This window comes from Pyrgilauda ruficollis, unplaced genomic scaffold (genome assembly GCF_017590135.1).
Source record: "Pyrgilauda ruficollis isolate IOZ18807 unplaced genomic scaffold, ASM1759013v1 scaffold20, whole genome shotgun sequence".
In the NCBI taxonomy this organism is placed as follows: Eukaryota; Metazoa; Chordata; class Aves; order Passeriformes; family Passeridae; genus Pyrgilauda; species Pyrgilauda ruficollis.
Genome location: NW_024519207.1, coordinates 6,056,692 through 6,078,326, shown reverse-complemented (window position 1 = coordinate 6,078,326; position 21,635 = coordinate 6,056,692). Strand labels below are relative to the sequence as shown.

Sequence of the window (21,635 nt, the reverse complement as noted above, 5' to 3'; positions counted from 1 at the left end):
ACAATGCCCAAAACCCAAGAAAATGAGGTTTGGACTAGTAAGACCACCAAAGTTTATTTTCTTTCAACAGTTTGGGTCCCACAAATGAGTTCAAAAGTATTAAGACCATGAAACTAAGATGACTCCAGCAAAACGGCATTTTTCCCATTACTGTTGCTAAACCTAACACCACTTCCACTGCACTGTAGTGCATGTGTGAGGATGGAGAGGATTGCTGGAGTAAGACTGCTGCACAGGGGTATAGTTTTGCCACAACACTGATTACACCTCATTTCCATGAACTGAAGTCAAGTTTTGGAACTGTCTCATGTGTTTACGCTTTTCTCAGGAGTGAGATGCAGAAAGTACAGAGCCCACAAACAACATCAAACAGGGATCCAATCCTCTTGTAGACCTGCCCTTTGTCCTCTTCCATCCAAGAAGACCCAATCTAAAGTTGCCTATCGCCAGCACCATGAAAGAAGCCAAACAGTTTGGAAGACTAATGCTGGAAGCAGAAAGGGAGATGCTGGAGAAGCAGCTTGCCCAAATTAAAAGAGGCAACTAAAACTCCTCCCACACATGTAGTAGTTCTCCTTTCAGTCAGCCATGACTCTAGTTTTACATTCAAATGCAGTACTCTTCCAGCATACCCAGATGTTACTGGTCATCTCACAGCACTGAGAATTCCCAGGTTCTGAAATGGCTCACACAATTCATGGGAAATTACTAGATTTACAACAGCCAGAGTAGAATAACCTACAGTAACAAACAGGAAGCAGTGAAGAAAGGCTTGTAGCTGATTTCCTGCTAAATTGAAGGGCTTGACTAGAATTCAGAGACTGGGATTCACAGCCTGACATACATCCTGCATACGGGTCCTTACATTGCTCCTGGAGTATAAATAGTCAGCCCTCCATTCTTCCCTAAAATACAGGCAAAAAGTAGTAGGCTGGTGATTGTTCCCTCATTTTATGCAATACAATATAAATATGTATTATACAACAATACAGTTGGAGCAATACAGTGCTCCAATAGCTTGCCAGAAAGTGGGACACAGTACTGCCATATAAAAAGCAGACAAGGATTCATCCCTGGTTCTCAGGGCAAGCAGAACCAAGCAGTTCCCACTCACCATGCTAGAACTAAGCACCCTTCTTTGATTGCGCAAGAGCCCAGAAGTGGAATGGTTCCAAACAGAGCTGGGCTAAGCTAACAATTAGGCAGCTGTCTAGAGCTTTAGCTCTTTCTGGTCCTTGCTGAATTTTCATTTCAAATGCACCAAAGAGTACTGTGCCCTCTCCAGCCTGAAGCATTCAAACACAGTCCAAAAGAAAGTCTTGCAATAGTTTAGAGCCCTAGTCCTGATTCTGGGAACTCTTACATAAATTAAAGTCACTGAACAATAGACACAAGAACTGCAGGGACTAAAATCTAGTCTTTGGTTATCCCAGTGTTTTGCCCATTTCTTTGAGTTTTAAAGTAAGAAAAACTATTTTACTGACTAAGCATCATCACCCTTTCCCTTTCTTCTACTGCAGTTCCAAGCTCACCATTTCTCACTGGGAACAGCTAATAGGGATGATGGCAGGGCACCAACATTTTTGGCACCACACCTTTTTAATTGGGGCTACTCATGGTGATGGTGATGGGGTGAGGGGAAGCCACATGAAGAGTGGCTGAGGTCACATGGCTTGTTCAGCCTGAAGAAGAGAAGACTGAGAGCAGACCTCACTGCAGTCTGCAGCTTCCTCATCAGGGAAAGGACAGGGGCAAGAACTGATCTCTTCTCTCTGGTGACCAGAGAGGCACAAAGCTGTGTTGGGAGATTTAGAAAAAGGCTCTTCAACTGATAGTATGATTAGGCACTGGAACAGGCTCCCCAGAGAAGTGGTCACAGCCTGACAGAACTCAGGAAGTGTCTGGATAATGCTTTCAAGCACATGGTGGGGCAAATTCCTGTGCAGGGCCAGGAGCTGATGATCATTGTGGGTTCCTTCCAGCTCAGTATATTCTATTCATCTATGGTTCTATGAAAATACCTCCATGTTGATGAAAACACCCTAGGAGCCCACTGCTTCCTGCAAAAGTTGACATCTTTCTCATTAGCTCAGCCTGGAACAATAACATTCTAAAAAGAGCAGGTTGCCTTACATATCCCTAATAAATTAGTGACAGTTTCTTTTCTCAGAAATCCCCAGCTAACATGCAGTGAGACAAGAGTCTATGATTAATTAGCTTCTAGCTAAAATCACCTCAGCTCAATAGTAAATACTATTTCATGCATACACAGTCTTCCAAAACCCAGTAGAGCCAAGATGCCAAAACAACAAGATGTCAAACTTTTTCATAATCCCAAAATACATTGGGATGATAATATCCACAGGATAGAATTTCAATTACCTAGTTTATTAGCACAGTACTGAAAAGCCTTTGTTGACTTCCTACACTGCCTTAAAAAAAAAATCAAACAAATAAAAACCAAGTTTCATCTAGGTGAAAAATGAAAAATGCATCACTTCTGGTGGTATTTATGTCAGTCCATATCAAGCTAACTCTTGATCAACACATCTAACCATGTTCAAAAATCCCACAAATATTCCAGACACCAATGGACCCCACAAAAAATGGACCCTTTCATGAAAAATACACTGGGAGAGAACTTACATCCGTACGTAAGATGTGGTGAGAGCTGAGCACACAGTGTATTTAGCTTTCAATTGTTTTTTGCTGCCTGGAGACAAATGTAGCCTCCAGCTTGCATCTGTCCAAAAAGCAAAAATATTAGCAGTGTTTAATAGAACCTTAAGCAATAATAAACCAAGACAGCAAAGTCCATTTTCCTAGCTAAATGAGCAGAGGGAGGATTAGCCCACTAATCTTATCACTCACTTCCACCTGGGCTAAATTTTCTCATCTCAATTTGTTTCTTCTGTAGTTGTTTAAAAACTCATGTTTGGTTACTCCATTTCCACTGTATTTCCAAACCCTTTGAACAGAGATGTCATTCTGGACAGGCTCTTTCTAGCGTTTCACCAGCTGGCAAGGAACTGATAACAGCCTGCTTGGTTAAATGGCGATGTTAAATCAGCAAAACCTGTAATTTGAACACATGTACCCCAAATTGTTTGACTACATGGCAAATTATGGAACTGCCTACATATACTCCAACCCATTCCACCAGCTACTCCCACACTATTGTGGACAAGAGCTATATCCACAGGATTTTGTGACAGAGACTTTGTAGGCTATATCAGTCTTGCTTGGGCAAGCAGGGAAGATGTGCTTCTGCTTTCTTGTCTCCCACAGAGAAAACAGTAACCTTAGATACCACAGTCATTGGGGAAAACAGTGGGATACAAGCAGTGCAAAATATACACAAAGAACCATGGCTGCTGAAACAAAACAAGAGCCACATTGGCCAAAACCCAAAAGGTAAAGGGGACATCCCATTCACGGGGCAGAAAAGACACAGGAGGTCTTTTGAGACCCTATGCAACAGGGGTAAAAAATTGGTAGCACATAAAGACTGAAACCAGTAACATGATTCTGGAGACTCTCTGGAGGAAAAAAGATACATGAACACAGCCCCAATACATGCAATGAGCTCTTTTTCCTGCAGGTGAAAAAGGCAGGTGTGAATTGCACCTCAGGCAATACAGAAACGCATACATGGACATATAGCTACACAGTAACTGCAGACCACTGAATGATACACTCTCTTCTTTAGACCTACATTTTAGCCAGAAACAATATCATTGTCTGTGTCTGTTTTTTACAGTAACTGAGAAGAGCTCTTCAGACAAGCAGGCCTATTTCTTCTACTCAGTCTGAATAGAAAGGCAGCACCAGCTCCAAGCCCCTGAGCAGGCAGCCGGAGGCTGGGAAGGCACTTTGGCAGGGCACCCCTGCATGAACACCATGTGCTTTTATTCTCGCCCAGCATCTCCTACTCACTGTTGGCCAATATGGAACAGTAGGTTTGATGGACCTTTGTTCTGACCCACTGTGGATGATGTGATGTTACAATCTCAGCAAGGAGGCTTCCTGAACATGCAGTCTCACTACGTACTTGGCAGGTTTGACTGATCTTAACAGCCAGTAAGTACCACACCAACTATCCCTCCTCACCTCCCCACCTCCCACGAAGAGACTATTCCCTAATCCTACTATTTATTCCTCTATGCTGAAAAGAAAAAAACACTGCTGTTTAAATTATTTACAGCAACACCGGTCAGACTGCATATCAACTACACATTAAGAACTTTGAAATAGAAAGAAGTTTTATTCTACTTGCCATTTTTCTGGAAAAAAAAAAAAAAAAACCAAAAAAAAAAAAAAAAAAAAAAAAAAAAAAAAAAAACACATGAATTAAAAAAGACTAAAATTAATACATTTGAAAAGGCTATTTTAAAACAAAGAAATTAAGAAATACTACTGTACAAGAAAACAACCTGAAAAGATCTATACATGTATTTAGGTTTTTGAGTACAAAATACAAACAGTTCCAATCTCATGTGTAAATTATATTTGTATTATCTGTTTCTGTAAGACACTTCAAGAACATTATGTTTTTAGGTTGCTGAATTTATTGCCTCCTGGCCTCTTTAGTCCTGAAAATAGGTGAGATTAACACACTCTCCCTAGTATATTGCACATTCACTTGTACACAGACCATCCATCTGGTTTCAAAAGCCTGCAACAGCAAGAACATATTAAAACTGTGAAGTTGCTAAGCTCTGCTAATAATAATTTCTATGTGATAAAACCACACCTGTTAAAGAAAAGCCTGAAATCTATATCATAGTCAAATGTATATTTCCAGGTCTTAATTTCATTCTAATGTGAAGGAGGGGAAAAAAATTATGTTTTGAACTGGTATTTATCCAGCACACTTCCATAAAGAAACAGAGAAGAGTGTCAGCTCTTACTAATCCTTGAAGAGCTGACTTATTTTGAAAAAACAGAAATTATACTTTCCAGGTTTATTCTTTTTCCTTAACTTTGTCAAATACACTATTCAGGGGAGGAATAAAAGACAGCCTTGTAACTTACTTCTTTTTTACATTTCATAGCAGCTCTTATTGGCTGTCTTTATGGCTGCAAATATTACATTCATTATATTGTTACCTACTCTGCACCTCATCAGTATTGGAAACTTCTCAAAGACATGAATATGAGGGACAGAAACCTATTCCCTGCATTCACAAAGTTTAAGTGTGTTCCTTGACCACCAGTGCCTTCACACATAGTAGAGGTGGAGCTCAGCTCCTGTCAACAGGATGCTGCAGTCTGACAGCTGCTGCTGACTGAAATACATGAAATGTTTACAGAACAAAATCTATCTCTGAGCTAAGCAAATAAATCCACTAAAGTTCTGGTTTTTTATGGACAAAATGAAATATTTATCTCTAAAAAACCAAAACAACTGCTCCAAACATAAAATTTGAATATTACTCAATCTCTACTCAACATTCTTTTTAAATCTTCTATTTTTTCAATTTTTATGTTTGAAGCTAACATTAGATTTTTCAGTTGTCTGTTTTGGGCTCGCTAATGAGTGTCTTTACTGGTTACAGTTCAAGGTGCCATGAAACCAAAATCTTGGTATTTACTCAAGAAAGATAACATTTTTATTCATTTTTCTGCATTAGTAAAAGATCAACAACATTAACATGGAATCTTATCTGACATTGATCTCTGCTCTGTGGTGACCAGTGATAAGACTTGGGGAAATAGCCTGAAGCTCTGGAAGGGAGATTTAGGCTGGATATTAGGAAAAGGCTTTTCACCCAGAGGGTGGCTGAATCCTGGAACAGGCTTGCCAGAGAAGTGGTCATAGCACCAAGGTTGACAGAGCTCAAGAAGCATTTGGACAATGCTCTCAGGCACATGGTGGGACACTTGGGGCGTCCTGCACAGGGCCAGGAGTTGGACTCAATGAACCTTGAGGGTCCCTTCCAACCCAGCATGTTCTATGATTCCATGATCCAGCCATGCAGGAAACATACAATCTTTACTTAGCAAAAGCTATTTGTTTGGGCCAATACCCTGAAAGTAGGGAGTCTGATATTCCTCAATTACAAAAGTCTCATGAGGCGAAAAGTCAGTTTTAAATGTTTACTACCATGATGGTCTTACGCAGACTTGATAAATTCCAGAATATCCCTTCTTAATACATTTACCATGTGAGACAGGTGTCAAGCTGCCCATTTCATCAAAGAGCAGAACACTGCAGAAACACTGGTCATCTTCAACCTCAACATCAGTTTATCGCCAAGATGAGATCTGCTGAGCTGTGGCTCTGTCTGACTGAATCACAGAACTTTCAAGGATGGATGTTCCACAGCCACTCTAGCCAACCTCTTCCCCTGCTGTATTCAACCAGACATCCCACTGCAATCCCACAGCCTTTTCATCAAAGCTGTTATTCAGCCAGTCCCTTCCCAGCAACACTTTAGTCCACTAGCAGATCTTCACATTTAAACTTTCTGAGGTTTCCATTGTCCCAGTTCTCATGTTCATCAGGGTCCTTCTGGACTAAATGTCTGCACTCTGGCAAGATGGTAGGGATTTTGTCCCTGCATACTAAATTGCACTTTTACACTCCTGCTGTCTGTCCTTACTTGTACTTTTGTATGTTCCCCTTTTGTGTTTTAGGTCATTGAGAAGTTCCCTGCTTGGCCCAACAGAAGCTACTGCTGAATGGCTCATTCCCAAGCTGCCATTAAGCTTTCTTTAAAAATTTTCAAGCTCTCCTGTGGACCTTCCATCTTCATGGTTGTTATCCAAAGGATTCTACCTACCAATCTCCTGAATAAGTGTAAGTTTGCAGTCCTGAAGTCCAAGATCCTAATTCGGCTGCTCACCTTCCCAGTCTTCCTCCAGATGTGCAACTCAGTCATGTTCCAGTCACTGAGATCTAGGCTGCCACCTGTGAAACTGGTCACAGCTCTTCCCTACTTGAAAGCAGCAGACAAACTGAAGAGTTAACCTTGGCATCTGAGTTACAAAATTTTTACCAATACAGCCTAGGAAGTACCAAGAGTGCATGCACAACGCCAGATTGCCCTCCTAGCTCATGTCTGCATGGCTGAAATCCCCTGTGAGCACGAAAGCTCATGAGTGGGAGGTTACTGCTAGCTGTCTGTAGAAAGTGATATCCACCAGCTCCTCTTAGTCACACAGTAACAGATGCCCATCGCATCACCAGTGCTTTCCAATCTTCTGTAGCCAGTGCTACTTTTGTGAAAAATTAGAGTGAGTGTTTTCACTCAGAGTGTTTTCAAACTGTACAAAGGTTTCTGAAGCACATTTTGCTCAGTGGAGAAAAACCAGACTATCTACTCAAAACTGAGCTTAGATAACAAGTACATCAGTATAATTTCAAAAATGAATTTCAATCAAAAAGAATCTGCAACTGAAAATCAACAGAAACGTTTTTGAGATTTCACATTTACTGAAAAGCTATCCAAAACTGACAAAACAGCTTTAAAATTAGCTGTGGCATTGCCTACAACTATCCTGAGTCCCTGAGTATGCCAAGCAGCTACAACTTCAACCTTACACATTAAGCTAGGCACAACTTGTAGAACACATCAACACATATCAGGCCTGTAACAGTTGTTTAACAGAAAAAATTAAATTTCAAACAACAGGCAAATATTAACACTTAGAAACTATTTACTGACATCCAGTCATACACCAAAAGTGAAGCCCTACAGAAGCTGGCCTGACATTTTACCCCTTTGTTCCAGCTACATCAGCATGTCTAATAAAATACACTATTCTTTTACCATGAACCTTTTCTTTTCTAAATGTTAGAATAATTTGAAATAACCCAGGCATAACTCTGCGAACTTTCAGACAACTGGCTTTGAAAATTCCCATTCCCATTTGCTGCCTTCTGAGTTGTGCTGACGCAAGAAGCCGTACACAAGGCTCACCATAAATCAAATCCCTGGAATCATTTCAGTCACCACAATGCAGTTCCCTAAGTACAACTACGGAGGTAATGAACAATTATAGGAATGTCATGAGAAACAAGAAAGCATGAAGTCTCTCTAAAAATAGGTTTTGACAGAGAAAAAAGTATTGTCAGAAACACACTCTCAGCTGTCAACATGTGAACCTCAACAAAGATAATGACACAGGTAAAATTGGAAAAGGCAATGTGCCAGAAAGCATTTACATCCATCATTAACCAGATCTTTAGTCTTTTGATGAGGACAAACCTGGAAAAGAACCACTTACAAACACACAGTCAAATTCATAGCCTTCTTTCAGATAATCGATTTTTACCACAAACTTTTAGATGCTGTACACCAATGATGAACATTACAGGATTCTGAAGTGTGGTGCAATTTTCACAAGTGACTGTGCCTTACTCAGCAGATATGCTCGCATGTACTACTGAGATCTTACAGGTTTTAAACACAAGTTTGATTAGGAACGGGAACTGACCAAAACTTTCACATAAGGAAAGTAGAGGAAGTGAACCTGGACAGGCAGTGCTGCAGAAAACAGCAAATGTAGATAGTACATATCTTGGTCTACACCAGTGACAAAGCATAAGTTATTTTATATACACTGAGCAGCAAAGCACACGAGAGACCTTCCTTTGCATTTACTATCTAACTGGCAATGGTTTTTTATTTTTCCAGTTCTTCAGTTTATCTCAAATTTAGTGTTTGTTCCCTGTAATCCCCTACAGCAACTCCAACATTGTGTATTCTGTCAACTTTTTAAAAATATTAATATTGCATATAGATTAAAATAATTAAATAAATGTGAATTGAGTTGCATAGAACTCAATTCTATTCAGGTCACAATGCATTTAACCTAATTCATCATGAGTCTAAAAAAATCTACAGTCTACAAAAATTTGATACTTTTTAGTCTTTTAGATGGAAACATGAAACCCGCATTAAGAATTATTTTGACAGTCAGCCTTCTACAACACTCGCTCCTATAAATTGCTTCCCTTGTTAATTACATTGCACAATCCCAAACCTTCCTAGACATTCCCATTACCCTTCTGTCCTGCAGTCTCTTTCACTTTGAGACTTCTCGTAAGCTTTACCACTTGACAGCTTTAGTGGTTCCTCCACAGCCCCCAGTGGACCAGCAACTCACTTTGGACCCCACACTCACTTTGCAAAGACTGAGTTAAAAAGCTAAGAAGGATGGCTTCTTCACATGTAACAGCACAACACCAGGCAACAGTTCCTCCCCTACACTCAGAAGGTACCAGGACAGACAGTAAATCCTGTTTGGGATTTCAACCCTGACCTGGCAGGGACGTCACATCCAAATTACTGCTTACACAACAAATTGCTGATTAGCTGCCTCTTAAAGCTTCCAACCTTTTAAGACATGTTTTGTTTATTTATTTATGCAACCTCAACACCACTTACAACAAGAACTGTAATTACAGGAGCTGCACAGAAATAGCAAAAACACATATGGCACAAAAAATTTCAGATCATCCTTTGTAACTTCAGTATCCTCAAAAAAATGCTAGGGTCTGCATGAAGACATGCAAACATTTAAAAAATTAATTTTAAAAACACCCACAAAACAAACAGGAAAAAAAACCTAGTATTCTTAATATCAAGGTCCCAAATATGGAGAGTAAGAGAGAGAATACAATGGAACTGATAAAGGAGCCTGATATCTTGGGCATAATCAAGCAGAAACCATGGGAGAGACAGACACAGCTAATTGCTCCCTGGGGTAGAAGTGATTAAGAGACATGTTGTGAAACTTTGTAATGATTACCAGGTAACTGATGTCACGAAGAAAGTGTTACCAATAGGAAATTGTTACCAAAAATAGAAACCATATAAGTGTCATACAAGTAAGCCCTACATAAACGCTTAATATTCTCAATAAAATCAGTTTCTGATCCAAATTCACAGAAAAAATGGGAAGCACTACAAAGAATGAGATGTCTCAGGCGTCAGGAGGGGAAATATCCCTCATATTATCTACAATATTCTCTAGTGTTTTGAGACTTAAATCTTTCTACCAAAACTCCTACCATCATTGATTGTAACTGAGAATACTCCTACTATTCACATATACACAGAGTGTATTCACAAATATCACTGAGTTAAACTCTATTGCATTCCACAGCACATTTAAAGTGATGAAATATTTTCAGCAATGCTGCATTTGCTACCATTTTACACTGCTAAATTTCTTTTTCTTCTTAAAGTTACTTAACCCAACAAAGGGCTGAAAAGCACTGAGCTACCTTCTTCTGGTGTGTTTTACTTTACTCACTTCATCATTAACTTGTTTTCTTTCACGCTAAAATGTTTGATGCTAAATAGAATTCACAGAATCACTTGGCTGGAAGAGACCTTCAAGATCATAGAGACCAACTCATGCCCCAACACTCAACTAAACCATGGCATCAAGTGCCTGATCCAGTCTTTTTTTCAAACACATCCAGGGATGGTGACACTACCACCTCCCCAGGAAGACCATTCCAGTACTTTATGACTCTTTCAGTGAAAAACTTTTTCCTAATACCCAGCCCATATTTCCCTTGATGCAGCTTGAGACTGTGTCCTCTGGTTCTGTCAGTTGCTGCTTGGAGAAAGAGACCAACTACAAGACACTACAGCCAACCTTCAGGGAAGTGTAGAGAGTGATAAGGTCACCACTGAGTCTCCTTTTCTCCAGGTTAAACAACCCCAACTAGTCTTTTATATATAAATAACTCTAAATATATAAATAACTCTTAAATAACTCTCGCCTTTTTAGTACTTCTCACAAAATAGATATTATCTATTCTTCAAATTCTTGAAGGAATTTTATGGCTATCATTCCCTCAAAGATTTCCTTCTTGAGTAACTTTTCAGAAACTAAACAAAGAAATTAACTGATTAACTAATAAACAGATTTTAAAATATTAAAATGTAGATAAATGGGATTAAAGGAGTGTAATTAAGAGCTTGAGCAAGTACTCCCCTATCACAATCACTTGCAGATCACTACTCATCACTCACTCTGTACTTAGGAGCTTTGTTGCTTTTGGCTTTCATCCTGAGAAGTGTCAATTACCACAGGCATATGTCACCCTTTCCAGACTCTGCTTCTACTCAGCACAGGCCCACCACCTGTCTCAAAGGTCACCTCTCAAAGGAGGATATTCCAGGGCAGTTCAGGTCATCCCTCATGGCATCTGCAGGCTCAAGGTCAACCCTCTATCTCATTACCATATGCTGCCGGCACAGTCAGACACGCAGCAGCCCTGGCAGCCCCGACACAAACAGTGCGGCTCAGCCCCGGCCGAAGGAGGAAGCCATGTGATGCAGGAGCAGAAAGCATGGCGAGATGTGACAGACGCTCTGCAGAGCAGCATGGCTCACACAGGCACGAGCTGCAGGGCTGCCCCTTGCCTCACTGCGGCTGAAGCACTTGGAGCAGGAGCTATCACAAGCCACAGTAAGCGTCCCTGCAAGTCTGTGACTGAACTCTGCCCTTTCCCCTCATGCCAGGTTGGAAAAGACCTCTGGGATAATCGAGTCCAACCTATGACCAAACACCACCATGCTAACCAGACCATGGCACCGAGTGCCAGGTGCAGTCGTTCCCTAAACACCTCCACGATGGTGACTCCACCACGCCCCTGGGAAGTCCACTACAACACCTAATCACACCTCCTGTGAAGAAATCCTTCCTAAAGTCCTACCTAAATCACCCTCGGTGAAGCTTGTGGCTATGCCCTCTTATCCTGTCAGTTGTTACCTGGGAGAAGAGACCGACCCCCACCTCGCTACACCCTCCTTTCAGGGAGTTGTAGAGAGAGACAAGGTCCCCCTGAGCCTCCTCTTCTCCAGGCTAAACAAGCCCAGCGCCCTCAGACCCTCTCCATGGGACCTGCGCTCCAGACCTTTCGCCAGCTCCCCTGCCCTTCTCCGGAGCCCCCGCACTCACGAACATGAGACACAGGGGCGGCAGCGCAGCTTGGACAAGCCCGCAGCCCAGGGCGGTACCTGCCCGCCGGCCTCCCCACGGCGCGGCGGCAGCGCCGGGGCTGTGCCCAGAACAGGGGCAGCCGGGGGAGGCAGCGGGGGCCGAGGCAGCGGGGGCCGCCGGGGTGGGTTACCTGAGCTGTGCAGCGCCCTGACCTCGGAGCGGCCGTACCGCGCCGCGGCCGCGCCGCCGCCCACCACCTGCCGCAGGAGCAGGCGGACCCTGCGCGCAGCGGGACCCCCGGCCCCGCCGCCCAGGCACAGCACCCGCGACGGCATGGAGACCGCGGGGAGACGGGCACGGCCGGGGCAGAGACACCGGCACGGCCGCGGCCCGGCCGAGCGCGGGGGAAGGGAAGCGCAGCCGCACAAAGTCCCGCCGGAAACCGGGGCCGGGCGGGCGCGGACCGGTGCCGCCGGGTGCGGGGACCTGCCGGAGCGGGGCCAGGCCCCTCGGGAGGGTGCGAGAACAGAATGTTTGCTTTTTGTACGAGGGGGTGAACTCCGCAGCTGGGAACGTTTGAAACAGCCCCGAGAGCCAGGCGCGGGCAGCGGCGGCCGAGGCGGATTCGTGCGCCGAAGGTTTTCTACCTCTGGTGTCTCTCGGCCCTCCTGCCCCAGTGCCGGCCCTCGCCTGCGTTCTCGGGATCCAGGCATTTCGTACTTCAGGAGGAATCTGGGTTACTCCGGAGTGACGTTTGGCTTAGATGTGAGATTTTTGTAAAAGGTCACGTTGCAGAAATAGACTTCAAAATTGGCATATTCCAGCTAAAGGTAATGCTCTTGGATTTAAGTAAAAGCTCAGGAGGAAATTTTAGAATAATCTGTGCAAGCCTGAAGCTTTCACGATAACTAAGCCTAATTCCAAGGAAAATCAAGTAGAGACTTGGTTCTCTGCACCAGTAGAAAGACTGGTGAGGGACCTTGGTGGAAGTAGAAGCCAGAGTGAAGCCACCACCTTTATCAGCTGTGGTTCAGGTTTTGGCTGTATCAGCCGGGAGGATTTTGCTCCCTTAGATCTCCCATTTCCTGCATGTTTCCAGCACTGAATAATTATCCAAAAGAAAGCCTTTAAAGTGGGACCTAAGCATCAGTTTAAACATTGACAACCTTCTTACGGGGACTTCTAAGCCTCCATAAGATATTATTAACTAGGAATGTTGGTCTCATCCTAGACATTTCTGCAGCTCGGTGTTAGGTGCATTAAACACTTAGGAGAGGTGAAATTTCACCTCTTCAGCATTTCCTGTTGCCTAGGGTATTGGTTAGGTATAATTTCTATTCTTAGTACCTAATATAGGTCTGTGAACCTGTTTTCTGGGTCTAAGGCAGGATAAACTAAATTGAAACATCCTTTTATGGATATTGCCCTAATTTCTTGTAAGCTGAAGATCACAAATGCTGGAGGCTAAAGATAGGCTAAGTAACAAGAAGGTCTGTTGGAACTGACTAGAAGGCCAGTGAAGCAAAATAACAATGGAATGGTTTATAAATATATCTTAGCAATCTGAGATATTAAATTAGAAGACTACATTTTTCTTCTTTGTCATAGCTATATAAAAAAGAATAAATAGCAACAGATACGCAAGCGATTAAATGCATCACCTGAATGCTGCATAGGTTTATGCTATGCTGAAAATAAGGAGACATTTCAGTTTGGTACAGGTTCACAGTGTTTTCACAGTAATTTCACACTGTGAATGTACAAAGCCTCCTTTTACCTCTTTGTGTGTATATGTATATGCACCTGTCAAGCTAAATGCTTTAAATTTCAGCTCATTCTGAGTCATGTATCTATAAAATGTTTTGCTTTTTAAAGCGTTGTCTTAAAATTCTAAATTAATCAACTTTTCCAAAACTTCAAATTCAGCCTGAAGTTCAGCATCCAACTTTCCATCTGCAGCAAGAGAAAACTATACTTACTGATTTTCAAACTGTTGCTGTGAAAGATATAATGGAAACATTGTTATCTCTGTGCATAATTATGGATATGGTAATTTTGTTGCATGTATACATGTATACACAAACACTTAGATGCACAACTTGAATGTTACACTGTTTTTAGCCTATACGCTCAGTCCTGCCAGCACTCAAAATTTAATGTAGTAGTGTGAATGCATAGAATCAAGCTTTTTCTTGTATATGTGTGAAATTTTTATCTGGCTCTACAATATGAAATTATTGCTTGAGTATGGCATCCGCCTGACTTGCTAATCATAACTGATGCGTACAGGCTTTACATATCTGGTACTTGCTCAATCCTCTCTGTGGAAAGCGTGATTCCGTCAGTAGTTCAGTGCTGTCATGAAGTGGAAGGATTTAGCAGTCTGCATCTGGTGTGTTTGTGAAGGCTTTCAGCAAGATTTACAGCACTGGTAACAAACAGCATTTTCATATTTTCATTCCCTGACTTAACAGCACTCTTATTTGGAATGTCAAGTTTCTTAACAAAAATACTTTTCCTTTGATTAGACAGAAAAGAACCTACTCCAAAGAGTGAGAGCTCTAAAAGCATCCCTCTGAGTTGACAGTTTCCAGACTATTCTCTCTAGTAGCTGTCAAGTACTTTGCTGTGTAGCTCTAGCTGCAAGACTAAATTAGACACAGGTGCAGACTGTAAAGAACAATGCATCATCTCTGCCTAGTTGTAGTCAGTTCTCCTGCACCAGAAGAGAGAAGCTTAGATGAAATCCTGGCTTCATCTGAACTTCATAGGAAATCTCCCACTGAATGCATTGAGGCTTGAATTTTACTGAAATGGTCTGGCTGGACTACAGTAATAGGAATAAGTCAATCTTCATTTTCTGTTAAAGCTTTGTCTAGAGGGTAGGTCTAACATTAAACTCCTTTGAAACTATGTCCAGAGAATGTGAAGAAACAAAAAAGGGAAGTCTCTTAGAATTCATACAATTTCCTAGTGGTGTGGATTCCATCTGGTGATGCTAACAGAGAAAGTCAAGCCATTAGTGGATGCAGGGCTTCCTTACCATTAATTTTTCCTGAGATCAAGAGGATACTTCTGTATAATTTCTTTTCAGTTAGGCAAAATTATTTTCCTTGGATTAAAATTTAGAGTTGTTCTCCCAAATTAGCTGTAGCTGCCTTAAACAGTAGATGTAGAGAGAGCCAGATTTGTTGTGTATAAATTTTGAACAAATATAACTATTATTTCCATGGAGCCACTCTAATTCACTATAGTGAGTCTTTGATATACCAGAAGGTGCTTCTCTTGTATGACATTGATTTGTAACAATATAAATCAAATACAAATGGAAATGCACAGCTGTTTCTTTGTTGACTTGAATCCTAAATTTGTCCCCTTGTTTAATCCAAGTTGATATAAAAAAATAAATGGATCCACCAATAATACATTAAGGTTCTAATGTACATTGTCTTATCTCCTAGTTCTTGCTAAACTTTCATTCATTATGTCTTTCTCTGTATCCAATGGTTGTTAGAATATCCACCTCTTTCCTCTGCTCTCTTATAATATAAGCAAGAGTCAGTGCTATAATTTGTTCTACAAATGGTGTTTATTATAGATCTCCCACCCCAGAATGTATAATTACTAACTTTCTTGTTAAGGATTGAAAGACCTTTTTTGTTAAGGATTGAAAGATTTTTGCTATCTGTTTGTATGGCAACTTCCTTCAAGAAATTAAAACCCACTCTATTAAAATCCACTCCATTAGCTTTCTTGGTATCTGTTCAGACCCCTCTGTCTCTGAGTTTTTCTGTGCTGTTTGCACTGTTACACTGAATTAAAACAGTGAGTAAGGATAAAGTCATTACTGATTTTTGTAAGAAATAATGACATTGAGGTAAGGAGGTTCTTGCCACCTGATTCCTGAGTGGAAGGTTGACCTAATAGCCTCTAGCTACTTGGAAGTACATTTCTTGAAGATCAATATTACAGAGAGAAAGTCCAGGGTTTTTTTTTGTTTGTTTGTTTGTTTTTTTGGTTTTTTTTTTTTTTTTTTTTTTTTTTTTTTTTGTTGTTTTGTTTTTTGGGCTTTTTTAAAGGAACACAGAAGGTAAGAGAAGTGAGAACTCTGCTGAGTGGTAGTGCACATTTGAATATGTGTTATGGTATAAATGCTTAGAGAGTATAAAGGCCATGAGTGATGGCATCTGCAATTTCTTATGCCAAACTCCATCTGTTTTCAGTAGTTTGTTACTCCACCATTCTTTAATAATTTGGGCAGAAATTTTTCATGCTGGATTTCTGCCTCAGGCAGAACACTTCTTTTGAAAACTTGAACAAAAATAGTTTAGTGACTTTTCAGAAAAGAAAAGAGAATGTTTTACTCAGGAGTAGCTATAACCCCTACATGAGATGGAAGGCTGCATGGCAGAGCAGCCACATCACATGAAGGAAATGCTTACTGCTTTCCCTGTTGTTACTGGAAAGTGGAGGGGCAAATAAAGATTAAAACCTTTGTCCTGCCTGATAAATCTGCAGCTGGTTTTACCCACATGAAAACAGTTCTAAAATTAGGTACTTCACCATACTTCACTTTTAGATCAAGGAGAAGAGCTCTGCTAAGAGAGTCATTCTGGTTTCAGAAAGATGCTTTTTGATGATACCTTTTTTTTTTTTTTTTTGTATGTATGAATCATGAGCTTCTGAAAAGTGGGGAAATAGATAATAGTTTAACAGGTAGGTCAACATACTCTGTTTATATGAAGGATGATCTACTAGAAAACTGCACTGGTTGAGCCAGACTTCCAACTCATTTCTCCTTCTGTGCTTCTTCAGAGCAGGGGGACCAGGAGCCAAGCTTAAAGGGACAGTTAGAAAATTGTGAATTAAGTGCAAGGAACCCGAAGGAGAAGGAGGCAGGGGAGCATGAAACCATTACATGGATGTTGGGTGAGTGTTAAAAGTTATCTCACAATCACAAAATAAGCTAAGTTGGAAAGGACCCTCAAGGATCATCAAGTCCAGATACCTGCCCTGCACAGGACATTCCCAAGTGTCACACCATGTGACTGAGAGGGTTGTCCAAACACTTCTTGAACTTTGTCAAGCTATGATCACTTCCCTGGGGAGCCTGTTCCAGTGCCCAACAACTCTCTGGCTGAAGAACCTTTTCCCGATATCCAATCTAGACCTCCTCTGACACAGCTTCAGGCCGTTCCCTGGGGTCCTGTCACTGTCACCTCAGAGAAGAGATCAGTGCCTACCCCTCCTCTTCCCCTCCCGAGGAAGCTGTAACTGCAACAAGGTCTCCCGTCAGTCTCCTCCAGGCTGAACAGACCAAGTGACTTCAGCTGCTCCTCGTACAGTTTCCCCTCAAGGCTCTTCACCATCCTTGTCACCCTCCTTTGGACACTCTCAAACAGTTTAATGTTTTTCATATATTGTGGCACCCAAAACCGCACACAGCCCTTGAGGTGAAGCCACCCCAGCTCAGAGCAGAGTGGGACAATCCCCTCCTTTCCCTGCTGGTGATGCGGTGTTCAATGCAACTCAGGACAGGGTTGGCCCTCCTGGCTGCCAGGGCACTGCTGTTCAGCTTGCCATCAACCAGGATCCTCAGGTCCCTTTCCATGGCACTGCTCTCCAGCCTCTCATTCCCCAGTTTGTCTGTACATCCAGGATTCCCCATTCCAGAATCCGGCACTTGCCCTTGTTGGACTTCATATGGTTGGTGATTCCCCAGCCCTCTGATTTGTCAAGGTCTCCCTGCAGGGCCTCCCTGCCCTCAAGTGAGACAACAGCTCTTCTCAGTTTTGTATCATCTGAGAGCTTGCTTAGTATCCCTTCCAGTCCTGTGTCCAAGTAATTTATGAAGATGTTGAAGGAGCACAGGGCCGAGGTTGGAGCCCTGTGGAACTCCCCTAGTAACAGGTCACCACTCTGATGTCACCCCATTCACTACAGCCCTTTGTGCCCAACCTGTGAGCCAGTTGCTCACCCATTGCATGATGTGTTTATCCAGATGTGAGCTGGACATTTTATCCAGCAGGACCCTGTGAGAGACAGTATTAAAAGCTTTACTGAAATCCAAAAACATTACATCAGTGGGCTTCCCTTGATCAATCAGGTGAGTTACCTTGTCATAAAAGGAAATTGGGTCTGATAAATGGGACTTTTGTCTCATGAAGCTGTGCTGGCTGTGACCAATGGCTGCATTGTCTTTCAGGTGTTTTTCAATAGTAACGAGGGATGAGGTTAAGACAGAGCTGAAAGGAGCATGACCATTGTTTTACATCTCCTGAGCACCACTGGAACCCCCAGTACTCTTCTGCTGACAAAAATATTTTCAAAATCCACTGAAAGTATACTGAAATGGTTCACTCATGCTGTTTGTCTGAGTGGCAGGGGCATCTCTGCTCTTCTGATGATGCATTACTTGGACTTTGAGGCAGGAGGATTGTTTTTATTTGATTTCTGTAATTGGTATTTCTTTTAACTCTAGAAAAACTAAAAATGCTACAGTAAAAGAATATGGCAGAATTGCATGAACTGCATGAAGTCAAATCTTCAGAAATTAAATACCAAAATTATATTGTTACATGAAGTATAACAAAATTGTTGATATATAACAGTATGTGTGTAATATAACTATATTGTTATCATTGCTATTATTACAAAATTTTCTTACAGAATTAGTAAGATGACCAGATGCTGGGGTTTCACTGGCTTCACAGACATTCATAGTTTGACAAAGCCTAGCATGCATTGACAATGCTGATATATGAGCTACTGGATTTAGGGTATACCTAGCATAGTATTAACACTTCAGCAAATACAATGACCCCTTCAAGAAGAGAGAGACAGAAAATCCACATATTGAGATCCTGCTGCTGTCTCACCTCCTGAAGAAGACAGTATCTGGATACTGAATACTACAATCTGAGGAACACAGGGATGTGTGTTTAGAATTATAGACTAATTTAGGGTGGAAAAGACCTTTGGATTGAGTCTATCTGTTAACACATCGCTGCCAAATCCAGCATTGAACCATGCCCCTAAGTACCACACCTACATGTCTTTTGAATACCTCCCTGGACAGCTTTTTCCAATGCTTGTCAGCTCTTTCTGAAAGAATTTTTTTCTAATATTCAAACTATACCTCCTCTGGCACAACCTGAGGCTATTTTCTCGTGTCCTATCACTGGTTACTTGGGAGAAGAGTCCAACCCCCACGTGGCTATGGCCTCCTCTCAGCCAGTTGTAGAGAGCAATAAGGTCCCTCCTGAGCTTTTCTCTGAGCTGAACAAACCCATATTCCTCAGCTGCTCCTCATACAATATCTGCTCCGGACCCTTCGCTAGCTTTGTTGCTCTTCTCTGGACATGCTCCAGCACCTCAGTGTCCTTCTTGTAGTGAGATACCCAATGCTGAACACAGAATTTGAGGTGCAGCCTCACCAGTGCCAAATACAAGGGACAATCACTGCCCTGGTCCTGCCTGCCACACTATTTCTGATACACATTAATCCTCAGCGTAGGGTATCAGCTCACTTGTCTTTTATTGATTTATCTGTACTTGCATCAGATGTATGTTTACTGTTGTCCTTCCTGTGTTCTTCTGGCTGTCGTGATCCTCTAAAACAAATCTGGTATCCTCTTCACCCACCTCAACACTGGTGTAAAATATCTGCCAAACAAACGTCACTGGTCTGTATTTAGTGTTTGATTTTATAACTGGAGTGTTATGCAACTGCACACAAAGCTGGTTAGTAGAGTGGACAGGTAGTATCTGGGTAAAATACACTAGTTCCATCCCAGTCTTATGTGCCTATATTCTAAAGCTTTTTCAGACACAGCCCACAGCTCAAAGGCAGCAACAAAATGTTAGTAGAGCTGTTAATACTTTAAGAGATAAGCAAAATCTGATCAATGATTACCTGAAATCTTTATCTCTTTTCATGTTGAAATGGTAGGTTTCCTTTTTCCTTAAGTTATAAACAACTTGGCTTTTCCTAATGATTATGTCTCAATGGACTGCCTTTTGCTGTCTGCAGAAGATTGCACGGAATAAGCTCCAAAGTGTCACTGGTGGCATGTGCCATTGATCTAACATCATCAGTAAAATGCCAGATTTCCTGAAGGCAGGAATAATGTTGCTCCCCTATAATTCAGCATCATCCCTGTGAAGCACAGGCTAATTCCATGTATCACAAAGGTTAAGTTTCAATAAACTGTGAGGCAATCTCACAAGCTCATGTTTGCTGTTAATGAATACAACTTTGCCATACTTTAGCTGCAGAGCGTACAACATTAGTGCAGTAGAGCCTGAGGCCTTTTATGGGGTTCACCTTTGGGGTATTCCCAACAGGTGAAAATACTTACTGCCTCATTTCTGAACCTTTCACCTCTCTGCAGTCAACACATCTGGCTGGCCACAGGGCAGAGCTATGAGTGGCACACAGTGAAATATTTACTTCAGAACGAAAGCTGAGGTGAGCACCCAACTGTTCCACTTAGAGATTAATATCCCAAGTCCTTGCTTAAGGGAGCTGACAATGAATTCCCTGCTGGCATATGTTCTGGGTCCATCTAACAGGAGAGTTCACAGTCAGCAGCCTGATCCCTTGACCTTGTCAATGTAAATAAAATACACAAAATTGTGCCTTCTGTGCTGTCATCTGTGGGAAGAAGGCATTGTGGCCTGCACGTTATGACTGCATTAGCATTACATGAAGAGAATGAAAACCTTCACAGGCTATACAGGTACGAAAATGCAGATTTAAAATAGCTCTAAATGACCTGGTCTGAGATTTGAAATCCCACTGAGTTGCATTAATATAATCTCTTGTGTGTAATATAAATGAGAATGAATGGCACTACTTTTTTTTTTTTTCTGGGAATTTTAAACTGAAAATTGATTAAACCTTTTTTTAAAGAATGGCCTAAAAATTTTGGAAAAAAAAAAAAAAAGCCAGCTGTCATGCAGTCATGATAGGATTTTCTTTCTAAAAGAAACGACCTTGAAGATGTTTGTCATTCATCTCTTAAAGTCTGCATCTGAAGTGAAGCACAATCTTTACTTTCTCAGGGCAAGACTATTTAACACAGGTCCTCCAGGGAAGCTCCAACTTCACTAGAATTCTCTTAGTGTTTTTAATACAGCAGCATTATCTTTTACACAATAGGCAAAGACAAACCTTTAACAATCTGATTGTTGTTTCAGCTCTTTGTTTTACTTTTCCATTACGTTCAGATGAAACAGTTCAAACTGAAAATTAGAGACATTAACTGCATGAACCAAGGATAGATTCCAAAAGAAGATGCAGGAGATACAAAAACGTCTTTCTTTTTAGGTCAACCAAAATTTCAGTGTGTATGAGTATGAAACTTACTTTCACTTGTTCTCTTTGATGTACTGTATAATTTTATCAGACAGTCTCTCTGGGAAGATTCAATTTTATGACAAGTGAAAGAAATGTGTAAATGGTAATTATGAGGAGATTAAACTACCTGTACATTGTTAGCTTATACATTAGAAGGTGGATTTTTTTCCTTTTTTTTTAAAGTGGCTGTATGGTAAAATAAACACTTTTAAAGTCCACAATGGAGCCTCTTAAATAAGAAAATACCTCAAATTCCTCTAAATGTATTTTGACAATTGAAATATGATATCTGTTTGAGTAGAACAGAGCAACCCAACCCATCTCAAATTTCACTTGCTGTCCTCAGCAATGGTCTTTTTCTGTC

The 21,635-nt window shown here is 41.4% G+C and overlaps 1 protein-coding gene and 1 long non-coding RNA gene across 2 annotated transcripts in view; one reads left to right on the top strand and one right to left on the bottom strand.

Annotated features, from left to right (window-relative positions):
• VWA8 (von Willebrand factor A domain containing 8) overlaps positions 1-12,338 on the bottom strand; it is a 181,970-nt gene extending 169,632 nt beyond the window's left edge. Inside the window, exon 1 of the mRNA XM_041466938.1 lies at positions 12,101-12,338. Coding sequence (XP_041322872.1) covers positions 12,101-12,245 — 145 coding nt within the window. The 5' untranslated portion in view covers positions 12,246-12,338. The remainder of the gene's footprint in view (positions 1-12,100) is intronic.
• Positions 12,339-12,373: 35 nt separating this feature from the next.
• On the top strand, positions 12,374-21,579 carry LOC121353328. Its single transcript, XR_005955087.1, has 3 exons — positions 12,374-12,740; positions 16,726-16,839; positions 18,116-21,579. It is a non-coding gene; the product is annotated as an uncharacterized LOC121353328 (long non-coding RNA).
• Positions 21,580-21,635: the final 56 nt, after the last annotated feature.